The following is a 23,338-nucleotide window of genomic DNA, read 5'->3' on the forward strand; positions in this document are numbered from 1 at the left end:
CACACTTGGTACATTGTCCATAGTCCACATGTGGTGGAAATGTACAAAAATCCAGCCCTTCTAGAATTAATTAACAATTGGAAGTCAAATGAGAATTAGTTTTATTAAATATATTACATGATCATCTGAATTTACATAATATAGAATTAGCAAGCCATTTATTACAAGCAGTGAGATGCAACATAACCAGACACTGGAAAGAGCTTTCTGGCACGATGACAGACCATTGGTACAAAACACGGTTGGGAAACAATCCTCCTTGAGAGAGTTACAAATAAACTACAGTTGACAGATGGACAGATCAAAAAAGATGGCTTTACCCCAATGTGGCTTAATTTCATAGCATATGCCAGTATTCCAGAAAATGAACAATTCCTCTGATCAGCATTTGACTCAATTTGGTTGATCTAAATTTAATTCAAACATAAATCATTATCTTCACTTTGAACCCCACTCACACGTTCATCAGTATACGAATGCTTTATACTCTTTCATTGGCAACATAAGAGGAAAAACTACTATTACTCAAACTTAATCTATGCACAGTCACAAGGGCTCCTGGTCAGGTATTTGGACTTCAGGCCTTTGACCTCATCAACTGAAAAGGTAAGATGCCCACCAAAAGTCCACAAGAGAAGAAGAGGAGTTTGGATTTGATATCCAGCTTTATCACTACACTAAGGAGTCTCTTTGGCATAGTCTTCAACCTGTTGTTCTCATATGCCTTCAGTTTGACTGAAGACAGTGTGTGCTGTGTGTCCATTCAAGGAGTGGTGGGAGTCCGTTCAACCTGGCACATCTCCAGGCCAAGGCAGAAGTGTGGCAAGTTCTTATCCAATATATATTGTTCATAGATGACACAGCCTTGACAGCACACTCCAAAGAAACTCCACAGAAACTCATCAAACATTTTGCCCAAGACTGTATGGAGTTTGGCTTCATCATCAGCCTGACAAAAGACTAAAATCTTAGGTCAGGACATCACCAGCACTCCATGCACCAGCCCTGGTGACCACACGTCTGAGGTGGTAGAGCTGGACAGGTGTATTAGTAAGGTGGCTACAGCAATGGCTTGCCTCTCCTAAAGGATATGGGAGAATGAGATGCTAACCAATGCCAAGATGAAGGTGTACCAGGCTTGTGTGTTAACCAATTAGCTAAGCCTTCATTAGAGGAATACTTAGCAAAACCTCTCGGGATAAGGTATCTCCAGCCCCATTACTTGCACATTTGCCATGTCTGCAGAGCTCAAGGATAAGCAGCCTTACTCATCACAATCTTCACCCCCAAATCAGTATCAAAAAGGCACACATAGGTGTCTGTAAAGAACAGAACCCAAAGATGAGTAGAAGAGACATGGATGGGTTCTTGTCTCATTAGGCCTGGCTTCCTGTCTTGCCTGTAGGGACAAGAGAAGCAAAGGTCCTCGCCAGGAATAGGTCCACAGTGCCAGTTCTGGTGCATCACACATAGTCCAGAATCTCTGTCTCCATCTCATTCTCACTCCCATCAGATGGTTCTTTGAACTCCTCCTCTTCCTCCTCCTCCTCCTCTTCCTCTCCGGACTCGAACGCCAGCTGCTCTTTGCCCTCTTCTGTGTTCGAAGTGCTTGTGAACAGAGCTGGAGCAAAAGATGGGGAAAGGGATGAAGATAATGTCAGGGATGGATGAGTGGAGGGATGGCTGAGGAATTCCACTGGGGCAAAAGGGGCAGGGTAGCCAAAGGTCAGTCAGAATTACTCCCTCAGGGGTCCCCTCTGAAGGAAACAGAGAGCCAGCAGTGGCAGGAAGAAACTGATTTCCATTGTAATTCCAAAAGCAGTTATTTCTCCCTCCAACAAATATGCGTATCTAGGGTTGTTAGTTGATTTAGTAAATCTTAATTGATTATGTATTGTTATTATTCAAATTTATATCCTGCTTCTCCTCCAAGGAGCGCAAGGTGTCTATTATCCTAAGACAACCAATGTGTGACAGGGATTAAGCTGAGAGAACTAAAGGCTGATCTAGTCCAGGACTCTCTTTCTCACAATGGCCAACCAAGTGCCTCTTTTAGGAAGCCCACAAGCAGCATCTAGGCACAACGGCACTCTCTGCACCTGTGATTCACAGCAACTGGCACTCGGAGGCATCATGCTGACAGTGGAGACATGAGCTTTGGTAACCAGCCCAAGGTCACCTAGCAATGAATTTCAGTCAATAAAATGGATTGATTTTTATAAGCCTAAGCTACATTAATAAAATGAACTTGGGTGGAGGACTATATGTTTTCAATATATTGAAAAGACATCCCTAATCATACTTTAAAAAAATAAAAAATCCAATACAAGTAATTCAAGCTGCAAGCGGCAGGAGCTTTCTTAGAAGAGCCACACAAGCTGTCCCAGGTCAGGTTAACATTTGTAAAAACCTGGATTCATTGCCAGGTTCTGACCTCCCTTGATTAATAGTATATTACCAGGCCTTTTGGAGCGGATGATCTGCTTTATCATCAGAGACATGGTATCCCGCAAGTCATCACTGGTCTTGGGAAGACACCAGCCGTCCCTCTCTGTACACACCATCTCCATGCCATCATTCCGGCGAATGATCTTCTGCAAGCTGAACAGAGACTAGTCTCAGATTCTCTCTTCCCCCAAAAGGACTGAACAAATTAGGTCTGATTCCCTTGTGAAGGTTGACCCTGGTCTCAAAAAATAAACTGAGGACAAAAAGACTCAGAGTCTGGATGTGTCAAATCATCAGTGGAAGAACCAACAAACCCATCAAATGTAGATTTTTAAAACCCTGGTCCCTGGTAATTGTGGGTTCCTGTTTCAAAGGAATGCTGGGAACTGCCTAAGAAGGGGAAACAAAGGTACTCTCTCCTGAAGGTTCAATGTTTAAGGAGTGCAAGCCTTCTCCTCTCCCTACAGGAAGCTGAATTTTCCATTACTGCAAGGGTACCCATGGAAAAATTCAGATCAGGTTTTGCTTGCAGGGCAACCACAGCGGGGAGCATACCTTTGAGGTTCAGACAGACATACAAAAGACATGCATGAACACAGACATAAATTGCCCCCCCCCCAAGTTACTTTAGAGCCCCTTTTGATCAAGCACAAGTACCATTCCACATTCAGGTCACAAAGCTGGTAGAACATCTGTCGATAAGGAGGCAGGGAACCTTCTCGGAAGATGTAAATTGAATCCTGAGAGAGGAAGAAGCAGAGGGATTGAAGACACCAAAAGACAATGGAACTGAAAGTAAAAATGTTCCCACAACGGGGCCCTCTGTTGCTGACTTGACTTGGAGAAAACCCTTAGCTCCTCCAAAGTCAGATTGTCACCCCAACTTCCTCCTCTTCTCCAATACAGAACCCACAAAGAGTCATCATGGTTGTTATATTCAATCTCTTCCTCCCCAAACCGCCACATTTCCATTTCCCAGAGCAGCCCTCTGAACTTGAACAGGGTAACTGGGTCTCCCTTGCATCAACCCCAAGGATTCCCACCTACACAGTGACAGGAGGATGAATTTATACTATTGGGCATTTTGCCTTTAAGCTGCTACCCATTTCTTTCACGTGACTAAATCTGTATTTCCCCAGAGGAGACAATGTGTCTGGAGACAGATCTTCCTAGTACGCCACAAGAGGAAAAAAGGGTGAAGTCAGGAGGAAAAACAAGGAGGAAGTCAAATACCTACTTTAAGTTTATACTTGCTGAAAGCAGATTTCCGTGGACTGGACATCCCAGAGGTGCTCAGTCCTTGCTTAAGGTCCTGGATGCCAACTACATGGCTTGCTGCAAAGGGCAGGAAGAGAGTCCCCAAATCACATGTTGCACAGCAACTTAAGAGCCTGGCTGCTGGATCAGGGCAAAGGCCCATCTAGTCCAGCATCCTGTTCTCACAGTGGCTGACCAAAAGCCTCTTCTAGGAAGCCCCAAAGCAGGACATGATTGCAACAGCAACTTTCTCTACCTGTGATTCCTAGCAACTGGCATTCAGAGGCATATTGCCTCTGACAGTGGAGAAAGAACATAGCCATAATGACTAGCAGCCATTGATTAGCTTTATTCCTCCATGAACTTGTCAAATTTTCTTTTAAAGTCATCCAAGTTGTTGGCCACCACTACATCTTGCTGGAGAGAATTACACACTCAAACTATGTACTGTGTGAAAAATTACTTTCTTTTGTCTGCCCAGAACCTGTCAAGATTCAGCTTCGTTGGATGGTACCCAAGTTTTAGTATTATGAAAGGGGGAAATTTAACTTCTCTCTATCCACTTTTTCTTGACTGACACCAAGGATGGAAGAACAAACTACAACATGACAACCTGTTGATCCTGTTTTATAATAATAAATAATAAATGCCCTGCACACCTGGTAACTACTGGTTCTGTGTGCAACTGGCAAAGGAATATATGAAGCTGCCTTCTATCAAGACAGACCACAGATCCATCTGCCTCAGTACTGTCTGCAGACTGGCAGCAGCTCCCTGGGATTTCAGACAGGGCAGTTTTCCAGCCCAACCTGGACAGAGTGGGGATTGATAGTGGGGTCTCCTGCGTGCAGAGCATGTGGTCTACCACACAGCACAGACGTCAGCATTTGAGAGGCAAGTATCTCACAAAGGCTGATGAACTGGCTCACTCACCAGAGGCCACTTTTGACAGGCAGATGAAGCCACCTACCTGTCAATCACCTGGTGTCATATGATGTCAGGTGATTCAACTTCAAAGGAAGAACTGAGAGTGAAATTCCTTCCTTCCTTTGCAACCCCGGCTTTAATTTCAAGCCGCATCTGAAAAGATCCCTGCTGAAAGCAGGACTTGCAATCAGTGATGACAGCAAGCCCTGTTTTCAGCAGGCATCTGCTCAGGAGCCCCAAAAGGGAGGTTCATCTCATTGAAAAATTGTACCAGGATCAGAGAGAGCCACAAAGGACACCCCTGCGAATTGATGGAAGAAATCACAATTGTTTAATTCACTAAACAAGATAAAGAAATATCTACCCACCCTCTTGCCTGTACCACATACCTGGTTTTTTCACGGTGATGGGCAGGCTGTAGTTGTAGGTGCTGCGTTTAGCTTTCACCGGCATGTCATTAGGGGCGTACCCTGGGGGAAAATAAAACACGTCTGTGGAGGCAGAAGAGATGATGGAGAAGAGCACCTCTCAAAGAGAAACAAATTATACCAGGAATTTTAAATAGATATATATATTTGGCTGCTTGGTCCTTTTGTAGCCTAGACCTTTCCTCTGCCGCCCACCCAAAAGGCACTGATAGTAAAGAGTACAACAGTATTCTGATGGCCTGCTTCCATTTTTACCGTATTTCATTCCACAGCGAATTCTGAAATCCAGGACCTGGTAGAACTTTGCTTCTGGGTGTTCCCTGGGATCATAACCAAAGCGGACCCACAGGCTCCTCCAGGGTCCGGTTAGCTACAGGGGCACACAGAATTACAAGAATGTGAGGCTCTGGTTTTGATGCTTTTTTTTTTAAATCTTACATCCAAACATAGGACTGAAATAACCTTTTTATTAAAAAGCACTCTCAGATTAAAAAACATCACAACACCACAATCATTTTAACAACAGCTGCAAAAAAATGTACCACGATTTTGCTGCTGTCAAGACCTTTAAAAGTGTTGGTGGCAGCAAAGCTTTAGATTTTTAGGTTTAGGAAAATGGGAAGGAAAGGAAATTGTGCACAGAAAAGCCATTTATGGCTGGCCCCTGTCATTGCCGCCATCTAGATTTTACTTCTAGAGAGTGGAGAAAAATGTCCCATTTCAAAACTTTATTTCAAAGTTATTTCAAAACTTCCCAGAACACTAACTCTTGCACCACAGCAGAGGGGGTCTGTGGGCAATTTTATGAGTGCTGAATAAAGAAACTACTGTCCTGGGCTCCTTTGAGAGGGTGGGCAGGATAGAAACTGAATAAATAAATAATACAATTTTTAAAAAAACTTTTGATTCCTATTTCTTTTAAACCGCATGCTGTTTGTATTACGCTGTTTGTGCTCTGTTTACTTGTTATCTGCTCTGAGACCATTAAGTAAAGAGAAGGATATAAATGCTTTGTTTTTGTTTTTTTTTAAAAGATATTTATTAAGATTTTCAAAATATTACAAAATAGAAAAAAGAAAAAAGAAAAATACAAAATAAAAATAGTTAAAAACAATTCAGTCTTTCAATCACTTATCTTTCATTTGCTTATTTCCCGGACCTCCTCACGCCACCCTTTTCTGTATTCCAATTCAGTTTGTTAGTTCAGCAAATCCCTCCCCTCTTTGTTTATCCTAATCTTCAATCTTAAAGTATTGTAACATTAGATTTTTACCTATTAATAGTCCATTTTTTCATATTCCCTTATAACATTACAGCTAGAAACCATTTAGTTTCTATCCAACATCATTCTAACATTCATTAATTTTACAATATTTCTGTAAATAGTCTTTAAACTTTTTCCAATCTTCTTCCACCGACTCCTCTCCCTTCTCTCTTCTCTTCTGCTTTGAATGATTGCTTTCTTGTCAATCACAAAATAGGGGGGAAATGACAATACCCCAATAAAAAAATTGGAGCTTTCAGGAATGGAGCACTGCCAAGATGGAGACAATTTAACATGTGCTTTGGAAACTTGGATGAATCACAGGTGGGGAACCTCAAGCTCAAGCCCCGAATGCACACCTTCAGTCCTCTCTACCCAGCCCACAGGACGCTTCCCAGGTCATGCCTCCCCTCATGCCACACATCCCTCAAGTGCTTTTGCTAGATTGGACTGTATCCCTGAACTGTGGCAATGGTTCTTATATATCTGGAAGGAGAAAGGTATGTCTGTATGTGTAGAAACCAGGGGCTTTTGCATGGTTGGAATGCAGCCTATTGTACAAGGGCAAGAGTAACACCCACTGAACATGAGAACATAAGAGGTGCCCTGCTGGATCCGGCAAATGGCCCATCTAGTCCAACATTCTGTTCTTGCAATGGCCGACGAGATGCCTGTCTGAAAACCACAAGCAGGACCAGAGCACAAGAGTATTCTCCTGTCCTACAGTTCCCAGCAACTCCCACTGACTTTTGCCACTGGCCACACCTCTTTGCCTCAGGCCCTGCCCTGCCCAGCACTGGGACGTGGCTCCTAAAGAGCTGCCTGTGAGCTAAAGCGACCCCTGGGCTGAAAAAGGTTCCCTGCCTCTGATATAAGTTGCCTAAGAAGGCCAACAATTTTTTTACATTCTGGAATATATTACTGAGTGCCCCCCCCCCGGCCAAAAAAAATTCTTCCCAGCTGCATGCTTTCTGGCAACTACATTTGATCACTACTGCATTTACTAAATAGTGAACATTTCAATCTATTGTCACTATATGAGCTGTTGGGAACTCTTTTTAAGAAAGCAACACACACACACACACACACACACACACACGAAACATAATGCACTCACCATGTAGTAAGCTAAGTAAGGCAGAAGGAACTTGAGCTTGTCAGGGTGGATGCTTATATTGGCTTTCACAGCATTACGAGACCAGACTGGGCGGACCTCAAACAGCTACAAAACAGAAACACATACAAGAAAGGGTCTAACTATAACCCAAAGCTGGAAGGATGTGAAGTATCAAAAGACTCTGTTCATTGTTTCCTTGGAAAAGTTAATTCATGAACTTAAAGCTGCCAAGATTTCTGGCTGCACCAGATCGGGAGGTGTGTGTGAGTGTTCCACTTGGATAATAACAGTGCATTAAATAATAATAACAAAAAAACCATTAATAACAAATCAGGTTCCACAGGCATTCTATACAAAAATAGAGTGTTTTCCACATACAGTAAAGTAAATTGTTACTAACATTTTCAGCTTTGCCTTGTCTCACCATAAAGACATCATGCGTGTGAAAATTGTGAATACGCTTCCTACAAAGCAATCTGAGCCTGCAGAGCTTGTAGCAAGGCCCAGTCCTTATTAACATAGGTCAAGAAAGGACAGCAAACACTTTCATATTTGTCTACCTTGGCAATTCTTTGCACTCGATGCCAATATGCCAAGCATTCAGGAAGAGCCATGTCCTAATATGGGGGCCTTTCTTGACTCATACAATGGATTGCCTCGTTCCAGCCAAGTATGACTTTATTTGAAAGAATTGCTGGACTGATCTGGCCCTTTGTCTCCTCCTTGGGGCCCTTCAAACTTTTTCTTTTCATGCCGTAGTCTCGTTTTTTGGTGATTTGGTGTTGTTAGGGATTCGTATGGCTTTTCTACAGAATATACTTTTCTGTCCTGATGCCCTTTTTATAAATGTTCTGTACATGCTATACAAATAAAATTATTGAAAATGGGGGTAAAAGATTTGCCTCTCAACCAAGTAAGGTACTCTCAACAGGGAGTTCCAGGCAACCCTGGCTCCGATGTCCCAAGTTTCCAAACATGTCTTTCAGTGTGTGACCAGACCCCAAAAGGTGTGTCTACCTTCCTCAGTTCCTCTTCTGCTTTGTGATCCACTGCATTGCTGCAAACTCTCCTCCAGGTCTGCTCTGCAGCGTCCAAAGGCTTCATGGGGATCTCCTCATCCTCAAAGTTGATAAAGATGGCGTTGTGGGGCCGACGGGCCCGGCTGAGACCTATCAGGTTTTCGCTGGACAACGTGGGGTTCTGATATCCTTCCCTGCAGGGGAGGGAAACAGAAATTACAAAAATGAATCCCATTCAACGCAGTTGTGTGAAATTTGGATAATGCTTGCTTTTTTGTTTATGACAACTCAAATTTAAAAAATTTGAAAAAAAGGTAATTTTCTTTCTATTTTTCTTTTCTAATGCCCCCTTTTAAACTGCTATCTGAACAGAGAATTTCTGAAGAGGCAACCATGAATCTGTTCATTAAAAAGACATGAATTTTGCTAAGTGGTGGGTTGATTGCCTGCATTTATATTTATTTGTTTTATTATTATATTTATATTCCACCATCTCTCCAAGGAGCTTAAGGTGGTGTACACACTTCTACCACCTCTCCATTTTATCCTCACAACAACCCTGCGAGGTAAGTTAGACAGAGAGTGAATGACTGACCCAAGGTCACGCAGGGAGTTTTATGGCTGAGCAGGTAGAATCATAGAATCTTAGAGTTGTAAGAGACCACAAGGGCCATCGAGTCCAACCCCCTGCCAAGCAGGAACACCATCAGAGCACTCCTGACATATGGTTGTCAAGCCTCTGCTTAAAGACCTCCAAAGAAGGAGACTCCACCACACTCCTTGGCAGCAAATTCCACTGTCAAACAGCTCTTACTGTCAGGAAGTTCTTCCTAATGTTTAGGTGGAATCTTCTTTCTTGTAGTTTGGATCCATTGCTCCGTGTCTGCTTCTCTGGAGCAGCAGAAAACAACCTTTCTCCCTCCTCTATGTGACATCCTTTTATATATTTGAACATGGCTATCATATCACCCCTTAACCTCCTCTGCTCCAGGCTAAACATGCCCAGCTCCCTTAGCCGTTCCTCATAAGGCATCATTTCCAGGCCTTTGACCATTTTGGTTGCCCTCCTCTGGACACGTTCCAGTTGGTCAGTGTCCTTCTTGAACTGTGGTGCCCAGAACTGGACACAGTACTCCAGGTGAGGTCTGACCAGAGCAGAATACAGTGGCACTATTACTTCCCTTGATCTAGATGCTATACTCCTATTGATGCAGCCCAGAATTGCATTGGCTTTTTTAGCTGCCGCGTCACACTGTTGGCTCATGTCAAGTTTGTGGTCAACCAAGACTCCTAGATCCTTTTCACATGTACTGCTCTCAAGCCAGGTGTCACCCATTTTGTATTTGTGCCTCTCATTTTTTTTGCCCAAGGTACTTGCACCCTGGTCTCCAAAACCCTAGTCCAGCACTCTAAGCTCTATATCACACTGGTGTCTTCAATTGTGGAACTCAGGATGGTGAGCATGGAGCTGCCATGTGTTGATGAGACTCAGAACTCAGCCCTTCCCAGATCTGGAACTTATGACCTCCTCAGAGGAAGAGCAGGGGTCAGAGACACACAGACCCCACTTCAAAGGATCTCCATATGATCAGTAGTACTGAAGAGCCAATAGATCTTTATATCTATGCCCCAGGACTGGAGGCTCCCACGCTAGTTGCCTGGATTCTCACATAGCTCTCAGAACCCACACCCTGCCTTGACCACTTGGCCACAGTAACAGAGGAAGTGAGGCAGACAGGAACTTAAGTGATAGCTAGTTCCATGAGTGGTCACTCGAAAGTAGGGGGAAGTACATGTAAGCACATGCCTGGATCAGAGCCTGCCTGACAGCCAGGAATGGGTTGAGCCTTCAGCTCCCATAAAAGCTTGGTCTGAGCTGCTTCACTCCTAAAAAAACTCCAAACTCCCTTGAACTGAGAAAATGGACACAGACCTTGTTAATATCAAGAAGACTGTTGTATCCATTTAGACAAAGCTCTGAGGCCATAAAAAAAATTCTTACACAACAATAAATCCATTGGGTCATTAAAACATCCTTAATTAAGATGTACAACCATACAAACAATAAAAAGCTTAACAACTAAAACAGTAACAAAAACCAGTTTGAGAAATAAAATCACAAGTTCTGTTCAGCAGAACACTTGCCTTCAGGACATGGTGGAATGCTAACATGGATGGGGGCCTCTTGAATTTCAACTTCTTTAGTAAGGCAGCAGGCCAGTTTAATAAGACTCTATTTAATGTTGGATTTTGTCATTAAAGAACTGGAGAGAATCTGTTGGTCTTTTATACTGTAATTTGTTCAGGTTGCCTAGAGAGTTTGATTCTTCCTTTATTAATAACTCTACCCAGTAGACCCACTAAAACTTGATATTTTTCTTCCCTTGTATTACTGAAAAGTTAGAGCTATATTTCTTCAACACAAATTATGAAGAGACTCTTCCACACTGCTCAATGTAACCTGGGCCCAAAGGTGCCATGCCAAAAAGCACCAGAAACGAAGACTGAATAAGAGGAAACGAGAGATTTGAAATTTGGCCCCAACTTCCTATAAACCCTTAAAAAATCTACTCCAAGTCTTCAGCATTGTTCCCTGCCCTATCCCTGTTAATCCCCCTAGCCTACCACCCACAGTTCCACCATGCATCACAAAGCTTTCAAGTAAAGGTATGGCAAGCCTAAAAGGCTATACCGCCTAAAAGACTAGGCAACCCCACAAGGCAACCGTCACAAGAAATACCGAACAAACTAATGGACAACCAAATATCCTGACTGACCTATCATCAACTACATGCATTCTTAAACAACCCAGAAATCAAGTCAGCAACCACTAGGCGATTGTCAACAGAGGGACACAGCAAAGGGACGGTATCGGCAACATATAAAATACTACTCCAAAACACTACAGGCCCCTCACCAAAATCAAAGGCCAATGGGAACATGACATAAGAGTATGAAATAAACTCAACCCAATGGTCGAGGCTGTGGACCAATCCCCTCTTTAGAAGGGAACTCACTTTGAAAGTTATTTACAGATGTCCATTAATTTCAGTGGATCTACTTTTATCACCCACTGTGTTCGTGGGGCTTACTCCCAGGAAGTGTACATAGGATTGCAGCCTTATTCTGCCTACCCTAAATTTTATTGGTTTATTACCATAATTCATTCATTCAGCTAGTTAAGGCAAATAAGTACCTTGCTGGATCAGATCACGAGCCACTTAGTCCTGCCTATTTATATCCCTTCCCATAATACAGCCCTTGAAATGGGTTCAAAACAGATACTGGAGGAGAAATCCTCACAGTTCCCTAGGAAGGAGGACTGATTGTTAAACCAGAAACTATTTAAATGTATAGTGGATATGAGGCTAAATAGATTCTCCTTTTTTTGTCAGTTTGTGGGGAGTCTGGAGGGACCTAATAATGGGAATCTTGTTATCATGAATTAACCTTATTTAAAGAGGGGGAAGTTGAGCTTTGCAATCTTGAATTTATCTGAAATCTTCTACATGCAGTCATGGTTCATCTGAGAGCAGGCTGGGTGGGAAGACTACTGCTCCTATTTTTCAAGGCTGTTTGGAAATTACCTGACAGATAGCTGAAACTGGCAAGTTATATAACAGCCAGGGAAGGATGACAGCCAGATAATAACTGGCTTTTACAGCTAAAGGCACTTTTTATTTAACACAGGAAGGGGAAATGTAATGACAGTGTCCAACCATATGTTCTCCTTATTGTGAAAGGGGAAACCAAGGTAACATTTTTATGTATGTTGTAGGTATTATTTATTGCAATAAAAATCACAAAAAGCAATCATCGCTTTAACTGTTTTTATACAAAATTGTTTTTAACTGTTTTTATATTAGAAATTGTTTTGATTATTGATGCTTTTATTGTTAAATTGCTTTCAGATACTTTATAGCAAAGTGAGCTATGAAGAATAACAGTGAGAAAAATCAAAGGTGTTAGCATGAGAAGTGTTCCAAATGTTACCTCTAATGAATTGGAAAGCACAGCCACCTCTTGTCAAATGTCAACAATGTGGCTGCCCCAACCCTGGGATCTGAGCTGCACTGATGAATATCTAAGGAACACATGGACATCAAAGAGAAGTATGTATTTCACTCTCCAATACCTTGTTTCAACTCCTTTGTGCATGCAAACCCAAGTGAAATGAGAGCTGGGTTCATACCTCAATGCCACATATCCAAAAGCCTCTGCATGTCTGTAGCAACTATCAGTTCTGACAGCTGCAACAAGCACATGTTGATTTAACCTAGAAGCAGAGAGGAACACAGAAGTCACTCTGACTTTGTTGTTCCTCCCTGCTGCCAGAAGAAGTCAGGTGATGCATTGGGCAGGTAAGCAAGCCAGGAGAGGTACCAAGAAGGGTGGATAGGGGCTCTCTACAGGTGCCTGTTGCAGCTGTCAGAACCAATAGCCACTACAGTCAACTAGAGACTTCTGGGTGTATCGAAGGTTGCTCCCAGGTACAACAGGTGCGGGGCACTCTTTTGATCTATGTGAGTAGCATTCTAGGGACTACATGCTAGGCAGTGGTGGGCAGGGCCAAATCTAAAGGAGGACAGGGCCTGCTGGTTGCAGCATGCTTGGCAGCTGAACAAGAGTGGAAGAATGTAACCAATATCACTCTGGACAGATAGTTTTAAGAAGTTCTTAATTTTGCTGCCTCTGAAAAACGAAAACACCATCTGAGAGTCTGGAAAGATGAAGTGGAGCCTAAAGACTTTGCAGCCATCTGGTGAATCTTTATAATAAACAGGAACAGGCAGCCTTTTGCAGAACTTGGGCCAGCTGAATATGACTTTTATGTGAAGATATCCATTATTATTCTATATCTTCTTTAATTTGTACAGGGGACAATGGAAACAGTGTGTGTATCCCTTTGTCAATCTCCCATAGAGCTTCCTTTTTTATACTCTGGACCTACACTGCATAAGACACTATTTATTTTTATTTGGTTCCAATATGGTTATATTGTACTATTGAACATGAAAAAAGCTGTTTGTTGCCCCCCAAAAAAAGAATAGGAGTTCCCTTAAGAGGGGAATACCACTTCTTAGATCAAGGGTTGCCCTCCAGATGTTGTGGAGAGGACAGAGCTCAATAAGCTAGTTGGCTGGATATGGGTGCCAAGAAGGCTATGTTTGGCCTGAGGACCAGAGGTTTTTCCCCCTACCGTCCAAGTCCAACCCTAAACTGCAACTATATTCAGCCAACATAGTAGCTGGTACATATATTAATCCTGCCACAGCAGAGACCATTGCTCAGCAGGTGGATTTGCCATCACCTACAAAAGAAGGTCGGCGGTTCGAATCTCTGTGATGGGGTGAGCTTCCGTTGTTCGGTTCCAGCTCCTGCCCACCTAGCAGTTCGAAACCATGTCAAAGTGCAAGTAGATAAATAGCTACCTCTCCGGCGGGAAGGTAAACGGCGTTTCCGTGTGCTGCTCTGGTTTCTCCAGAAGCGGCTTAATTATGCTGGCCACATGACCCCGAAAAACTGTCTGCGGACAAACGCCGGCTCCCTAGGCCAGTAAAGCGATATGAGTGCCACAACCCCAGAGTCGTCTGCAACTGGACTTAACAGTCAGGGGTCCCTTTACCCCTTACCTTTACCTAAGAGGACACTGACCTATGTTGCGTTTCTGGTCGATAGTAATAGTCCACAGGAGTGTCCAAGCGTGAGAAAATGGGTGGAGGGATATAAAGCGGAAGGTGACTCAGGAAGAACTCCTCTTTCTCTGGCTTGAGCATCAGGACTTTGTCATACATGGAGGTCTGTTTGCCATCTGGTCCAGAGTGCACTGCCAAATACTGGAAATCAGACATACCTGGAGAGAAGGAGGCAAAAGTGTGCAGATCACCACAACAGATTGTTCCCTCACTGCACTACTTAGTGAACTTGCACAAAAGAAGCAGGCATCTCATTCAGTACCAAATCAACATCTATTAATTTCTTTAAAACGCTTGAATACTAACATTCTTCAGGACATACTGCCTTATACTGAGTCTGACCACTGGTCCATCTACCTCAGTATTGTCTACATTGACTGGAAACCACTTTCTGGTTTTTCAGGAAGGACTCTCTTTCAGTCCTATCTGGAGATACTGGGGATTCTGCTTTGTAGCAACCCAAGAAGCTCTCAAAGTGGCAACTTGCGGAGATTTGCACAATGCAATCACATTCAAAATGTTTTGGACATGCAATCAGAAATAACATGGTGCCTGGTGTAGCAAAAATTATACCATATGCTTTGACAGAAAGCCTACATGTGAAGAGATGTAAAAACTGTGAAATAGTGTGTGGAAGTGTATTGTTTTATTAAGAATGTGTCAAGAATGTGCAGGAAAAAACCTCAGCATTGAGTCAGCTTGATAGAGAGTAGACATCCTGTCTACTCCATGGTTTTCCTCTGAGAGTGTAGCCTTATTTCTACATCTGTGTATAGCTAAGTAGAGATAATGCCTCTATATAAAGGTAAAGGTACCCCTGCCCATCAGGGCCAGTCATGACCGACTCTAGGATTGCGCGCTCATCTCGCTCAAGAGGCCGAGAGCCGGCGCTTGTCCGGAGACAGCTTCCAGGTCACGTAGCCAGCGTGACTAAGCCGCAGCTGGTGAACCAACGCAGCACACGGAAACGCCGTTTACCTTTCCATTGGATAGCGGTCCCTATTTATCTACTTGCACTTTGGGGTGCTTTCGAACTGCTAGGTGGGCAGGAGCTGGGACCGAACGACAGGAGCTCACCCCACCGCGGGGATTTGAACCGCCGACCTTGCGATCGGCAGGTCCTAGGCACTGTGGTTTAACCCACAGCGTCACCCGCATCCCAATGCCTCTATATAAGCCTGTGTAATTTATAAGACTGTGGATTCTACTTTTGTGAGATCCCAAGAGGCTGTTGTTCTGATCACAATGGTGTGTTTACTGAAGAAATCCCTGGTTTATTCAGGCAGGCCCTCCCCCATCGTATTCATGGGGTCTCCTTGGTGCCACCAGACAGCACAACCAGTGAGAATCCCTGAGGCAAGGAAGTAGGGCTGAACTGAAATTTACAGAGTCTTATGATGGAGGCAAATCTTTCCTTACTGCAAAGGGGGTGAGGTCCTCCAAATGTTGAGGTACAACATTCATCGTCCCTGGTCCTCTCGCCATGCATCTGGAGGACCACACAGGTTCCTCATCCCTGCCTTAGAGAAAGGAATCATTACCTTGAAACTTATAAACTGTGGTAACAATGCCAAGAACGTCTACTTCAAAACTGACATCTTCCTCAAAATCCCCTGCTTCTGTCCGTTTCCTCCTCATTTTCTTTTTAACTTTCAGCAACATGGAAGATGTCGGGAAGCGGTTGGCACACACAGGGTGGCAGTAGGGGTCCTTGGGGCGGAAGTAGAGCTCGAGTCTTCGGCTGGGGTCAGTGTAGATCTGAAAAGTATGCACACAACCAATAACGTAAATAAAGGCTAGGTCATTCTGCCAGCACATGAGTGAGGGAAAATTAGGTTTTGCTTCCTCCCAAACCAGCATGGTAATGCAGCAGGCTGGGGGCTCTCAGACAAGAGAGGGTGGGCTGGGCTGAAGTGAAGCTGTGGACCAAATGCACAACAAGCTGACCCCCAGGGGCCAGTAGTTTCTCACCCTGAGTTGGATATAATCCAACCCCTACAATGTAGGGTTGTCATATTTCAAACAGTTAAAATCCAGACAGAAAAGTAATTGAGCTTTACAGTGGTACCTCTGGTTACGTCCGCTTCATGTTACGTTCTTTCAGGTTAAGTCCCGCGGCGACCTGGAAGTACCGGAAACGGTTACTTCCAGGTTTCGTCACTCACGCATGCGCAGACGCGCAAAATGACGTCACACGGATCCTGTTCGCAACCAGAGGTACCACTGTACAGTCATACCTCGAGTTAAATGTGCTTCAGGTTGAGCGCTTTTAGGTTACACTCCGTGGCAACCTGGAAGTAACGGAGTGCGTTACTTCCGGGTTTCGCCGCTCACGCATGCACAGACACTCAAAATGACATCACACGCATGCGTGGAAGCGGCGAATCGTGACCTGCACAGGCGCGGGTTGCATTCGCTTCAGGATGCGAACAGGGCTCCGGAACGGATCCCGTTCGCATTCAGAGGTACCACTGTATTTGGAAAAGTTGTTGAGATGTGATTTAATTTTTTTGCCAAAGTTGCTGGGCTGTATGCTATGGGCTGACATACATCTGGAGTTTCCTGGTCGGACACTGCTGCTGACTGCTATATTCTGTATATGGCCAGGAAAATCCAGATGTACGGCAACCCTGAATGGCTCACCCCCCTTTCCACAATCACCCCCACCACGCAGAACAGCAATTCAGATCACCCTTTCCTTTTCAAAATGAGAGATAAAGAGGGTGTGAAGGGGATGTTAAGTATGAGGCTCCCTCTTGCCTCAGGTAGCCAGAAGCCTCTTCCGAGCAGAATGATCTTCCGTAGGGGAAATATCTCAACATAGACAAGGGACATTTCTGGAAAATATTCATTTATGATTAGCCATACACAAGCAAGATCCCCAACCTGCCACTTCTTTAAACTGCCATTAAGTCCTTGGAAGACAAGGGTTCAAATCCTGACCTAGGGGGCAACCTCCCTCACTGAGTTGTTGTGAGGAAATAACAGGAAGAGGGAGAATCATGTATGCCACCTTGAACTCCCTGGGGGAAGGTAGGATATAGATGTGGCGATGAAAAACTGATGATGATGATGAGCTAAATGGAAATGGTGTGCGTGGTAACAGTAAAAGCACTCCTCAACTCCCATGGGGTCCAACTTTTCAGCCCTGCCTCTGGAGGCTCTGAGCAAGAGAGAGAGAGGAACTCTGTCACGAAAACTCCCTGGGAGAGAAGAGTTCCACAAGGAACGTGCAAAGTGTCCGATGTAACCAGGCACGGGTGCCGGGGCATCCGAATGCTGGCTGGCTTGAGACCCCGCCCCGCGCCCCACGGCAGCTTTGCCTCTCAGACACCTGAGCGGGGAGAAGGAAGAGCCATTCTTCAGAGGACGCCCACTCCCCATCCTTACCCTAGAGACCCCTTCCTCTCCGCCCAGCGTCAGCAGCGTCTTGTCCACGTCCTGCACAACGCCTGGGTACTCCACGCACACCAGCCTCTTGTCGCGGTTCAGCTTTGAAGTCGCCGCGTCCGCCCCGACGGCCGCAGAGCAGCAGCCCGCGCCTCCCTCGGCGCTGTCTCCCCCGACCATTTTCCCCGCCAGGAACCGCCACAGTCGCTCTCTTCAAAAGCGTCCTCCCCTCCGCGTCGCGTAGCAACACGGTGGCGATCGCGAAGGTTCCAGGGAAGAAAGGTTCCGCCTATACATATACAGTAGATTCTATTTTTTCTTTTTCATTTTGGTAGGAGGTTCTTTTTGGGGGGAGGGGGGATGGTAGCCTGCACGATGCCCGAGTCTCTTCTAATTCCTGGGTTCGTGGATCCAGCAAGGGATCTAAAGGTATTTCTTTTGCTGCCAGGGTGCAGAAAGCCACTTTGGCAAGAAGCAAAGAATGTTTGTTTGTTTTTTTCTTTACTTTTCTGAGGATTAGGAGAAGGAAAAGTGGACATCAATTTTTAAAATTAGTTTTGATTAAAGACCTTTTCTGTGGGGCTTCAGACATGTGGTTTATATATACAGTTATGAACATTTATTTTTATATATGACCTTAAAATTATTATAACACGGGTACAAGTTGACACCCTAACATCCAACTTTGTATGATCCCCTCCAAACCAATGCCCAAGTTTTGTGCTAGTTTTGTGCCATAAAGTAAGTGCTGCTTTCTGTGCCGTTTCCCCCCAACCTCCCAGGATCCATTTAAGGGTAGATAAAGATTAAAGGCGCAAGGAGAAGGTGACAACAGAGAACGAGATGGTTGGACAGTGTTCTCAAAGCTACTAACATGAGTTTGACCAAACTGTGAGAGGCAATGAAAGACAGGAGTGCCTGGTGTGCTCTGGTCCATGGGGTCACGAAGAGTCAGACACAACTAAACAACTAAACAACAACAACAGAACTGCATCCACAAAATATCTGGAAAACATAAGCTTTTAATTTTTTTAATTTTCTTACAACTGCAGAAAGAGTATTATACGGAGCCTGTTCCACATATCAAAGCAGCCGAGTTGGCAAATACAGTATTTCTGAGGGTCTGATAGTGTTGGCACATTTACTCTGCAGGAGAGAGAGGAAAAAGGTGGCATCGAAGGTAATCAGGAAGCCCTTTCTATTGGAGTGTTGATTTGTTCCCTTTCTAAGTCTGTTTATTCACTTCATGAACACCAGGGTGCACTATTTGACAACTATCAGTGACACAAGAGGCACACTATACAAGGGTTGTTGTTGTTTTGTTTATTAAATACAGCAGTTGTTTTGCACATTATTTTCTGCTGCTGGTTCCTCGTAAGTTTTTCAGGGGGTCCTCAATTAGTAATGGCAGGCAAACTTACCGTACTTTATCTACTGTTACTGATCTTCCTTGAAAACTTGCACCTTGCTGAAACTGAGGGTGAAGAATGATGTAAGAATTCAAATGTAATGGGAGCACACATTTGCTAACATTGCACTTAAAATATTACAGTGGTACCTCGGGTTAAGTACTTAATTCGTCCCGGAGGTCCGTTCTTAACCTGAAACTGTTCTTAACATGAAGCACCACTTTAGCTAATGGGGCCTCCCGCTGCCGCTGCGCCGCCGGAGCACAATTTCTGTTCTCATCCTGAAACAAAGTTCTTAACCCGAGGTAATATTTCTGGGTTAGCGGAGTCTATAACCTGAAGCATATGTAACCCGAGGTACCACTGTATATCTATCTTCACTAGAGCTGATCATAAGAGCATAAGAAGAGCCCTGCTAGATCAGGCTAAAGGCCCACCCAGTCCAGCCTCCATAGGTGCTAACTCTCTGGGGCCCTGGGTGCCCAAGCACCCAAAAAAATTGGTGCCAGGGCCATGCGCGCTGCATGACATCCATGACAGCGGGCACCCATGGTCGCAGGGCCAAGCTGGCACTCCTGTCAGCATCTAGTCCCACAGGGGCCAACTAGATGCCTCTGCCCCTGGAGGGGGAACATAGCCATCATGGCTAGTAGCCATTGATAGCCTTATCCTCCAATAGTTTGTCCAGTCCTCTTCCAGGTGTGTTCAAAAAGGTGGCCACCACTGCATCTTGTTGAAGCAAATCCCGCCATTTTAACTATGTGCTATGTGGTGAAGTACTGTGGTGTGAAGCTCTGCGAGGGGGCGGCTTTCAGGAATTCACCCTATATATGAGGAAGGAGAAATTTTACAGTTTTCTGTCCGCAGTGTCTGATTATTCTGCATAGTGCAGAAGCACTATGTCAGGGACCCAGAGACATTGTGGGGGAATTAAAATGGTAGGCTGCAGCCACAGCCATCAGCATACAGAGCAACCCAAAGCCCATGTGACTGTAGCAGCAGGGAAGGTGGTATCCTCTCCGGTGTATGTATTATTCATAGTTAATATCATTATTTCTTGTTGTACACTGCTTCCATATATGCAGACTGTAAAGCAGTTTCTAAATGTATAACTTAACAACAATAACAAAGTTTGGCCTGCTGTTTGTTTCCCATCTGCACAACCTGTCCATTTTAAAATATATAGGAAAGGCCAGACCCAAGTGACAGAGCATCTGCTTTGCATGCAGAAGGTCCCAGGTTCAATCCTCACTGGGAGCTCAGGGCCAGGCTGGGAATGTTCTCTGCCTGAAATCCTGGAGAGCCACTGCCAGTCAGTTCTTAGCCAGATGGCCTGATTTGATTCAGTGTAAGGCACCTTCTTATATTTTTAAATGAACAATTTATTTCCAGAAGGATCAGAAATCTCCAGTGCTCTCTTCCCCCACCCAAAAGGAAACCAACGTTATAAAAATCAACCCCTGGAACTTGCTGCCACTTGAGTAAGTTGTGTGCACGATAAGGTAAAGGTAAAGGGACCCTTGACTGTTAGGTCCAATCGCGGACGACTCTTGAGTTGCGGCGCTCATCTTGCTTTACTGGCCGAGGGAGCCGGCATACAGCTTCCGGGTCATGTGGCCAGCATGACTAAGCCACTTCAGGCGAACCAGAGCAGCGCACAGAAACGCTGTTTACCTTCCCGCCGGAGCGGTACCTATTTATCTACTTGCACTTTGACGTGCTTTTGAACTGCTAGGTTGGCAGGAGCAGGGACCAAGCAACAGGAGCTCACCCCGTCGTGGGGATTCGAACCGCCAATCTTCCGATCAGCAAGCCTTACGCTCAATGGTTTAGACCACAGCGCCACCCACGTCCTGTGTGCACGGTACAATATTATTAATAAGTCTTGCTAGTCATGGTGTCCTGACCACCTAATTGTCCCCTTTTTGTATTTCACCTCTCCTCTCGTCCACCTTGGCAATCTGACATTGTGATTTGTTCAGTGTGGGGCTTCTGTTTCTTTCCTCAGAGAAGATTTTGCTGAATCACCGGGGGCGGAGAATCCAAGGGACAAAAAGGCAAGTGGCAGGGAGCGATAACACGGTGGCCTTGAGGCTCAGTGGAGAGCAGGTTTAGGGCTCTCAGAAGGATTTCAGCTTGACAGCTGAGGAGGCAGAGTGGGGATTTGCAGAGAACTGCTTCACAGCACATAAAATAAATAGTGCATCATATATATATATATATATATATATATATATATATATATATAATTGAATTGTTAACAAAAATACTTGCAAATGTAACAAAAAGAAAGAAAATAAAGAGTCAAAAGATTTAAAGCATAGAATGTCACAGCCTAGGACAAAAGTACACAACACAGCTCCAAATGGATAATATAAGTTTTAGCTCATACAAAGATTCGCTTTACAAGTAATAAAGATTTATAACAAAAAAGTATTCTCCGCCTATGAGAATAAAGGTTCTGGGTAGACTTAAATGAGCCAGACACTTGCATACACTGAAGGCACTGAGTGACCACGTGCCTCCTCACATGTTTGTGTAAGAAATAAAATCATGTCATATATATTTATAAAAATGCTCATTCGAGCTCTGCCCTTTAGTTGCTTGTAGTTTGTGGGATATCTTTTAAAGGGCAATTTCATTTTCTCATTTATTATTTATTAATTTACTGTAATTTATACCCCACCCTTCCACCCCAATAAGCCCAGGGAGACAGACATAAGAGACACAGTTTTAAAACACATTCATATATATATATATATATATATATATATATACACTAGCTTTTCCTCAAAGAAGCTGAAGGTGGCCTACATTGTTTTTCCTTCCCTATTTTGTCCTCACAACAATCCTATGAGGTAGATTAGACTGAGAGACAATGACTGAGAGCTTCACGGCTGAGTAGGGGTTTCACACCCTGGTCTCCCAGGCCCTAGTCCAACACTGTAACCATTACAACACACTTCCACAACAGATGAAATAATTCTTAAAACCACTACATTTAAAACCATCTAAAAACAGTTTCAGTTAAAAACATTCTGAAAGCACTTACGGTTATAAAGGTTATTCCATCCAAGGATAGCAGAGTCACCAGGAACAGTATTCTGCAGTCACCAAATGCCTAGATAAAGAGGAATGTCTTCAAACAGAAAGGCACATATTGCAAGGGAGGGCATTCCACAACCAGGGACCCACCACTGAAAAGGCCTTGTCAGCTGGGTAGCCCCCCAAGTGGTGGCACCACCACCAAGTCCTCACCTGATGATTATAGGGTCTGAGATGGTTGGTATTTGAAAAGGGGCTCTTTTACGTACTTGGGTCCCATGCCATTTGGGGCTTTATATGCTAATACTAACACATTGAATTTGGTCTGGTAGTTCACTGGCAGCCCTAGTAATAGTTTCATTATTGGTGTTATATGGTCCCATCAGGCTGACCCAGTTTACAACCTAGCAATTGCATTATTCACCAGCTGCAGCCTCCAGTCTATCTTTAAGGGCAGCCCCATGTAATAGTTCAAGGAGAAGGTCAATAGAGAGTGGAAAATTGAGGCTATATTTCTGTATACATAGGGCAGCTCCACTCATTAGTCCCAGAAGTGACAGTAAAATCACACCAGTAGGGATGATGGAGAAATTAAATGTGGTTCACATTTAAAAGTGAATATTTCAAATTTGCACTTTCTGAAACCATATGGGAACCGAAATGCAGCACCTTTGAAATCCACACTTACCCTAATTTTGCATCGCAATTCTGCAACCAACCAATGTTTACAATCTGCATACACGAGTGGAATGTGTCTGTAAAAATTAATGTATTTGTGAAATCATAGTACATGAATGCATTGCTTTAGGGAAAACTCTGTGCAAAAATGTGTATTTTAGACAATACTGCTTACAATAATGTGTTTATTAGGATAAATTCACACCATGTGACCCCTAGAAAGTTGATTAGGAAGGAATGCAGCCCTCAGGTAGCAAATAGTGTGTTCTCCAAGGTGTTACTGCACTCTTTGGACTTATCAAACACATGTCTCAGTTGTACAGGGGTGAGTGAGTCAACAGGTGGCTATGGGATGCCGCCACTTGTGGAACTACTATATTCAGCTTTGGTGGTGCAATGTTGCTCTTTAAAAATATGAAGAGACAAAAAAACGCTTTCTGCTCCAAGAGATAGTTTGCACTGAGCAGAAAGGAAGGGGATTCCAGCTCCTCAGCCACAGCCAAAAATGCAATGAAAGCTCCAAATAGAAAACAGTATAGGAGGGAAGATAAGCTGTCCAGTTTTTGAAATGACATGGAAAAGGAAGTTGGGGGGGGGGCTTGTCATTTATTGGGAGCAGCTTCCACATCAGCCAGTCTGCCATGGTATTCAAGTCTGTGT

The 23,338-nt window shown here is 44.1% G+C and overlaps 1 protein-coding gene across 1 annotated transcript; it reads right to left on the reverse strand.

The window, feature by feature from the left end:
• Window positions 1–84: 84 nt before the first annotated feature.
• On the reverse strand, window positions 85–17,761 carry GTF3C5 (general transcription factor IIIC subunit 5). Its single transcript, XM_080990635.1, has 11 exons — window positions 17,547–17,761; window positions 15,698–15,914; window positions 14,116–14,314; window positions 8,459–8,654; window positions 7,442–7,546; window positions 5,316–5,430; window positions 5,022–5,102; window positions 3,686–3,783; window positions 3,106–3,188; window positions 2,459–2,601; window positions 85–1,621 (listed from the first exon to the last, which is right to left on the reverse strand). The coding sequence occupies exons 1-11, from the start codon at window positions 17,724–17,726 to the stop codon at window positions 1,464–1,466; spliced, it is 1,575 nt and encodes a 524-aa protein (XP_080846761.1). The 5' UTR covers window positions 17,727–17,761; the 3' UTR covers window positions 85–1,463.
• Window positions 17,762–23,338: the final 5,577 nt, after the last annotated feature.

This window comes from Podarcis pityusensis (genome assembly GCF_964106645.2).
Source record: "Podarcis pityusensis genome assembly, chromosome: Z".
Taxonomy (NCBI): Eukaryota; Metazoa; Chordata; class Lepidosauria; order Squamata; family Lacertidae; genus Podarcis; species Podarcis pityusensis.

Coding starts and splice junctions, on each gene's coding strand:
- GTF3C5 (XM_080990635.1), bottom strand. CDS start 17,726: ATGGTCGGGGGAGACAGCGCCGAGGGAGGCGCGGGCTGCTGCTCTGCG. Junction 15,915..17,546: donor GAGAGGAAGGGGTCTCTAGG/GTAAGGATGGGG, acceptor CATACTTTTCAG/ATCTACACTGACCCCAGCCG. Junction 8,655..14,115: donor CGACCAGAAACGCAACATAG/GTCAGTGTCCTC, acceptor CCTCCCCTGCAG/GGAAGGATATCAGAACCCCA.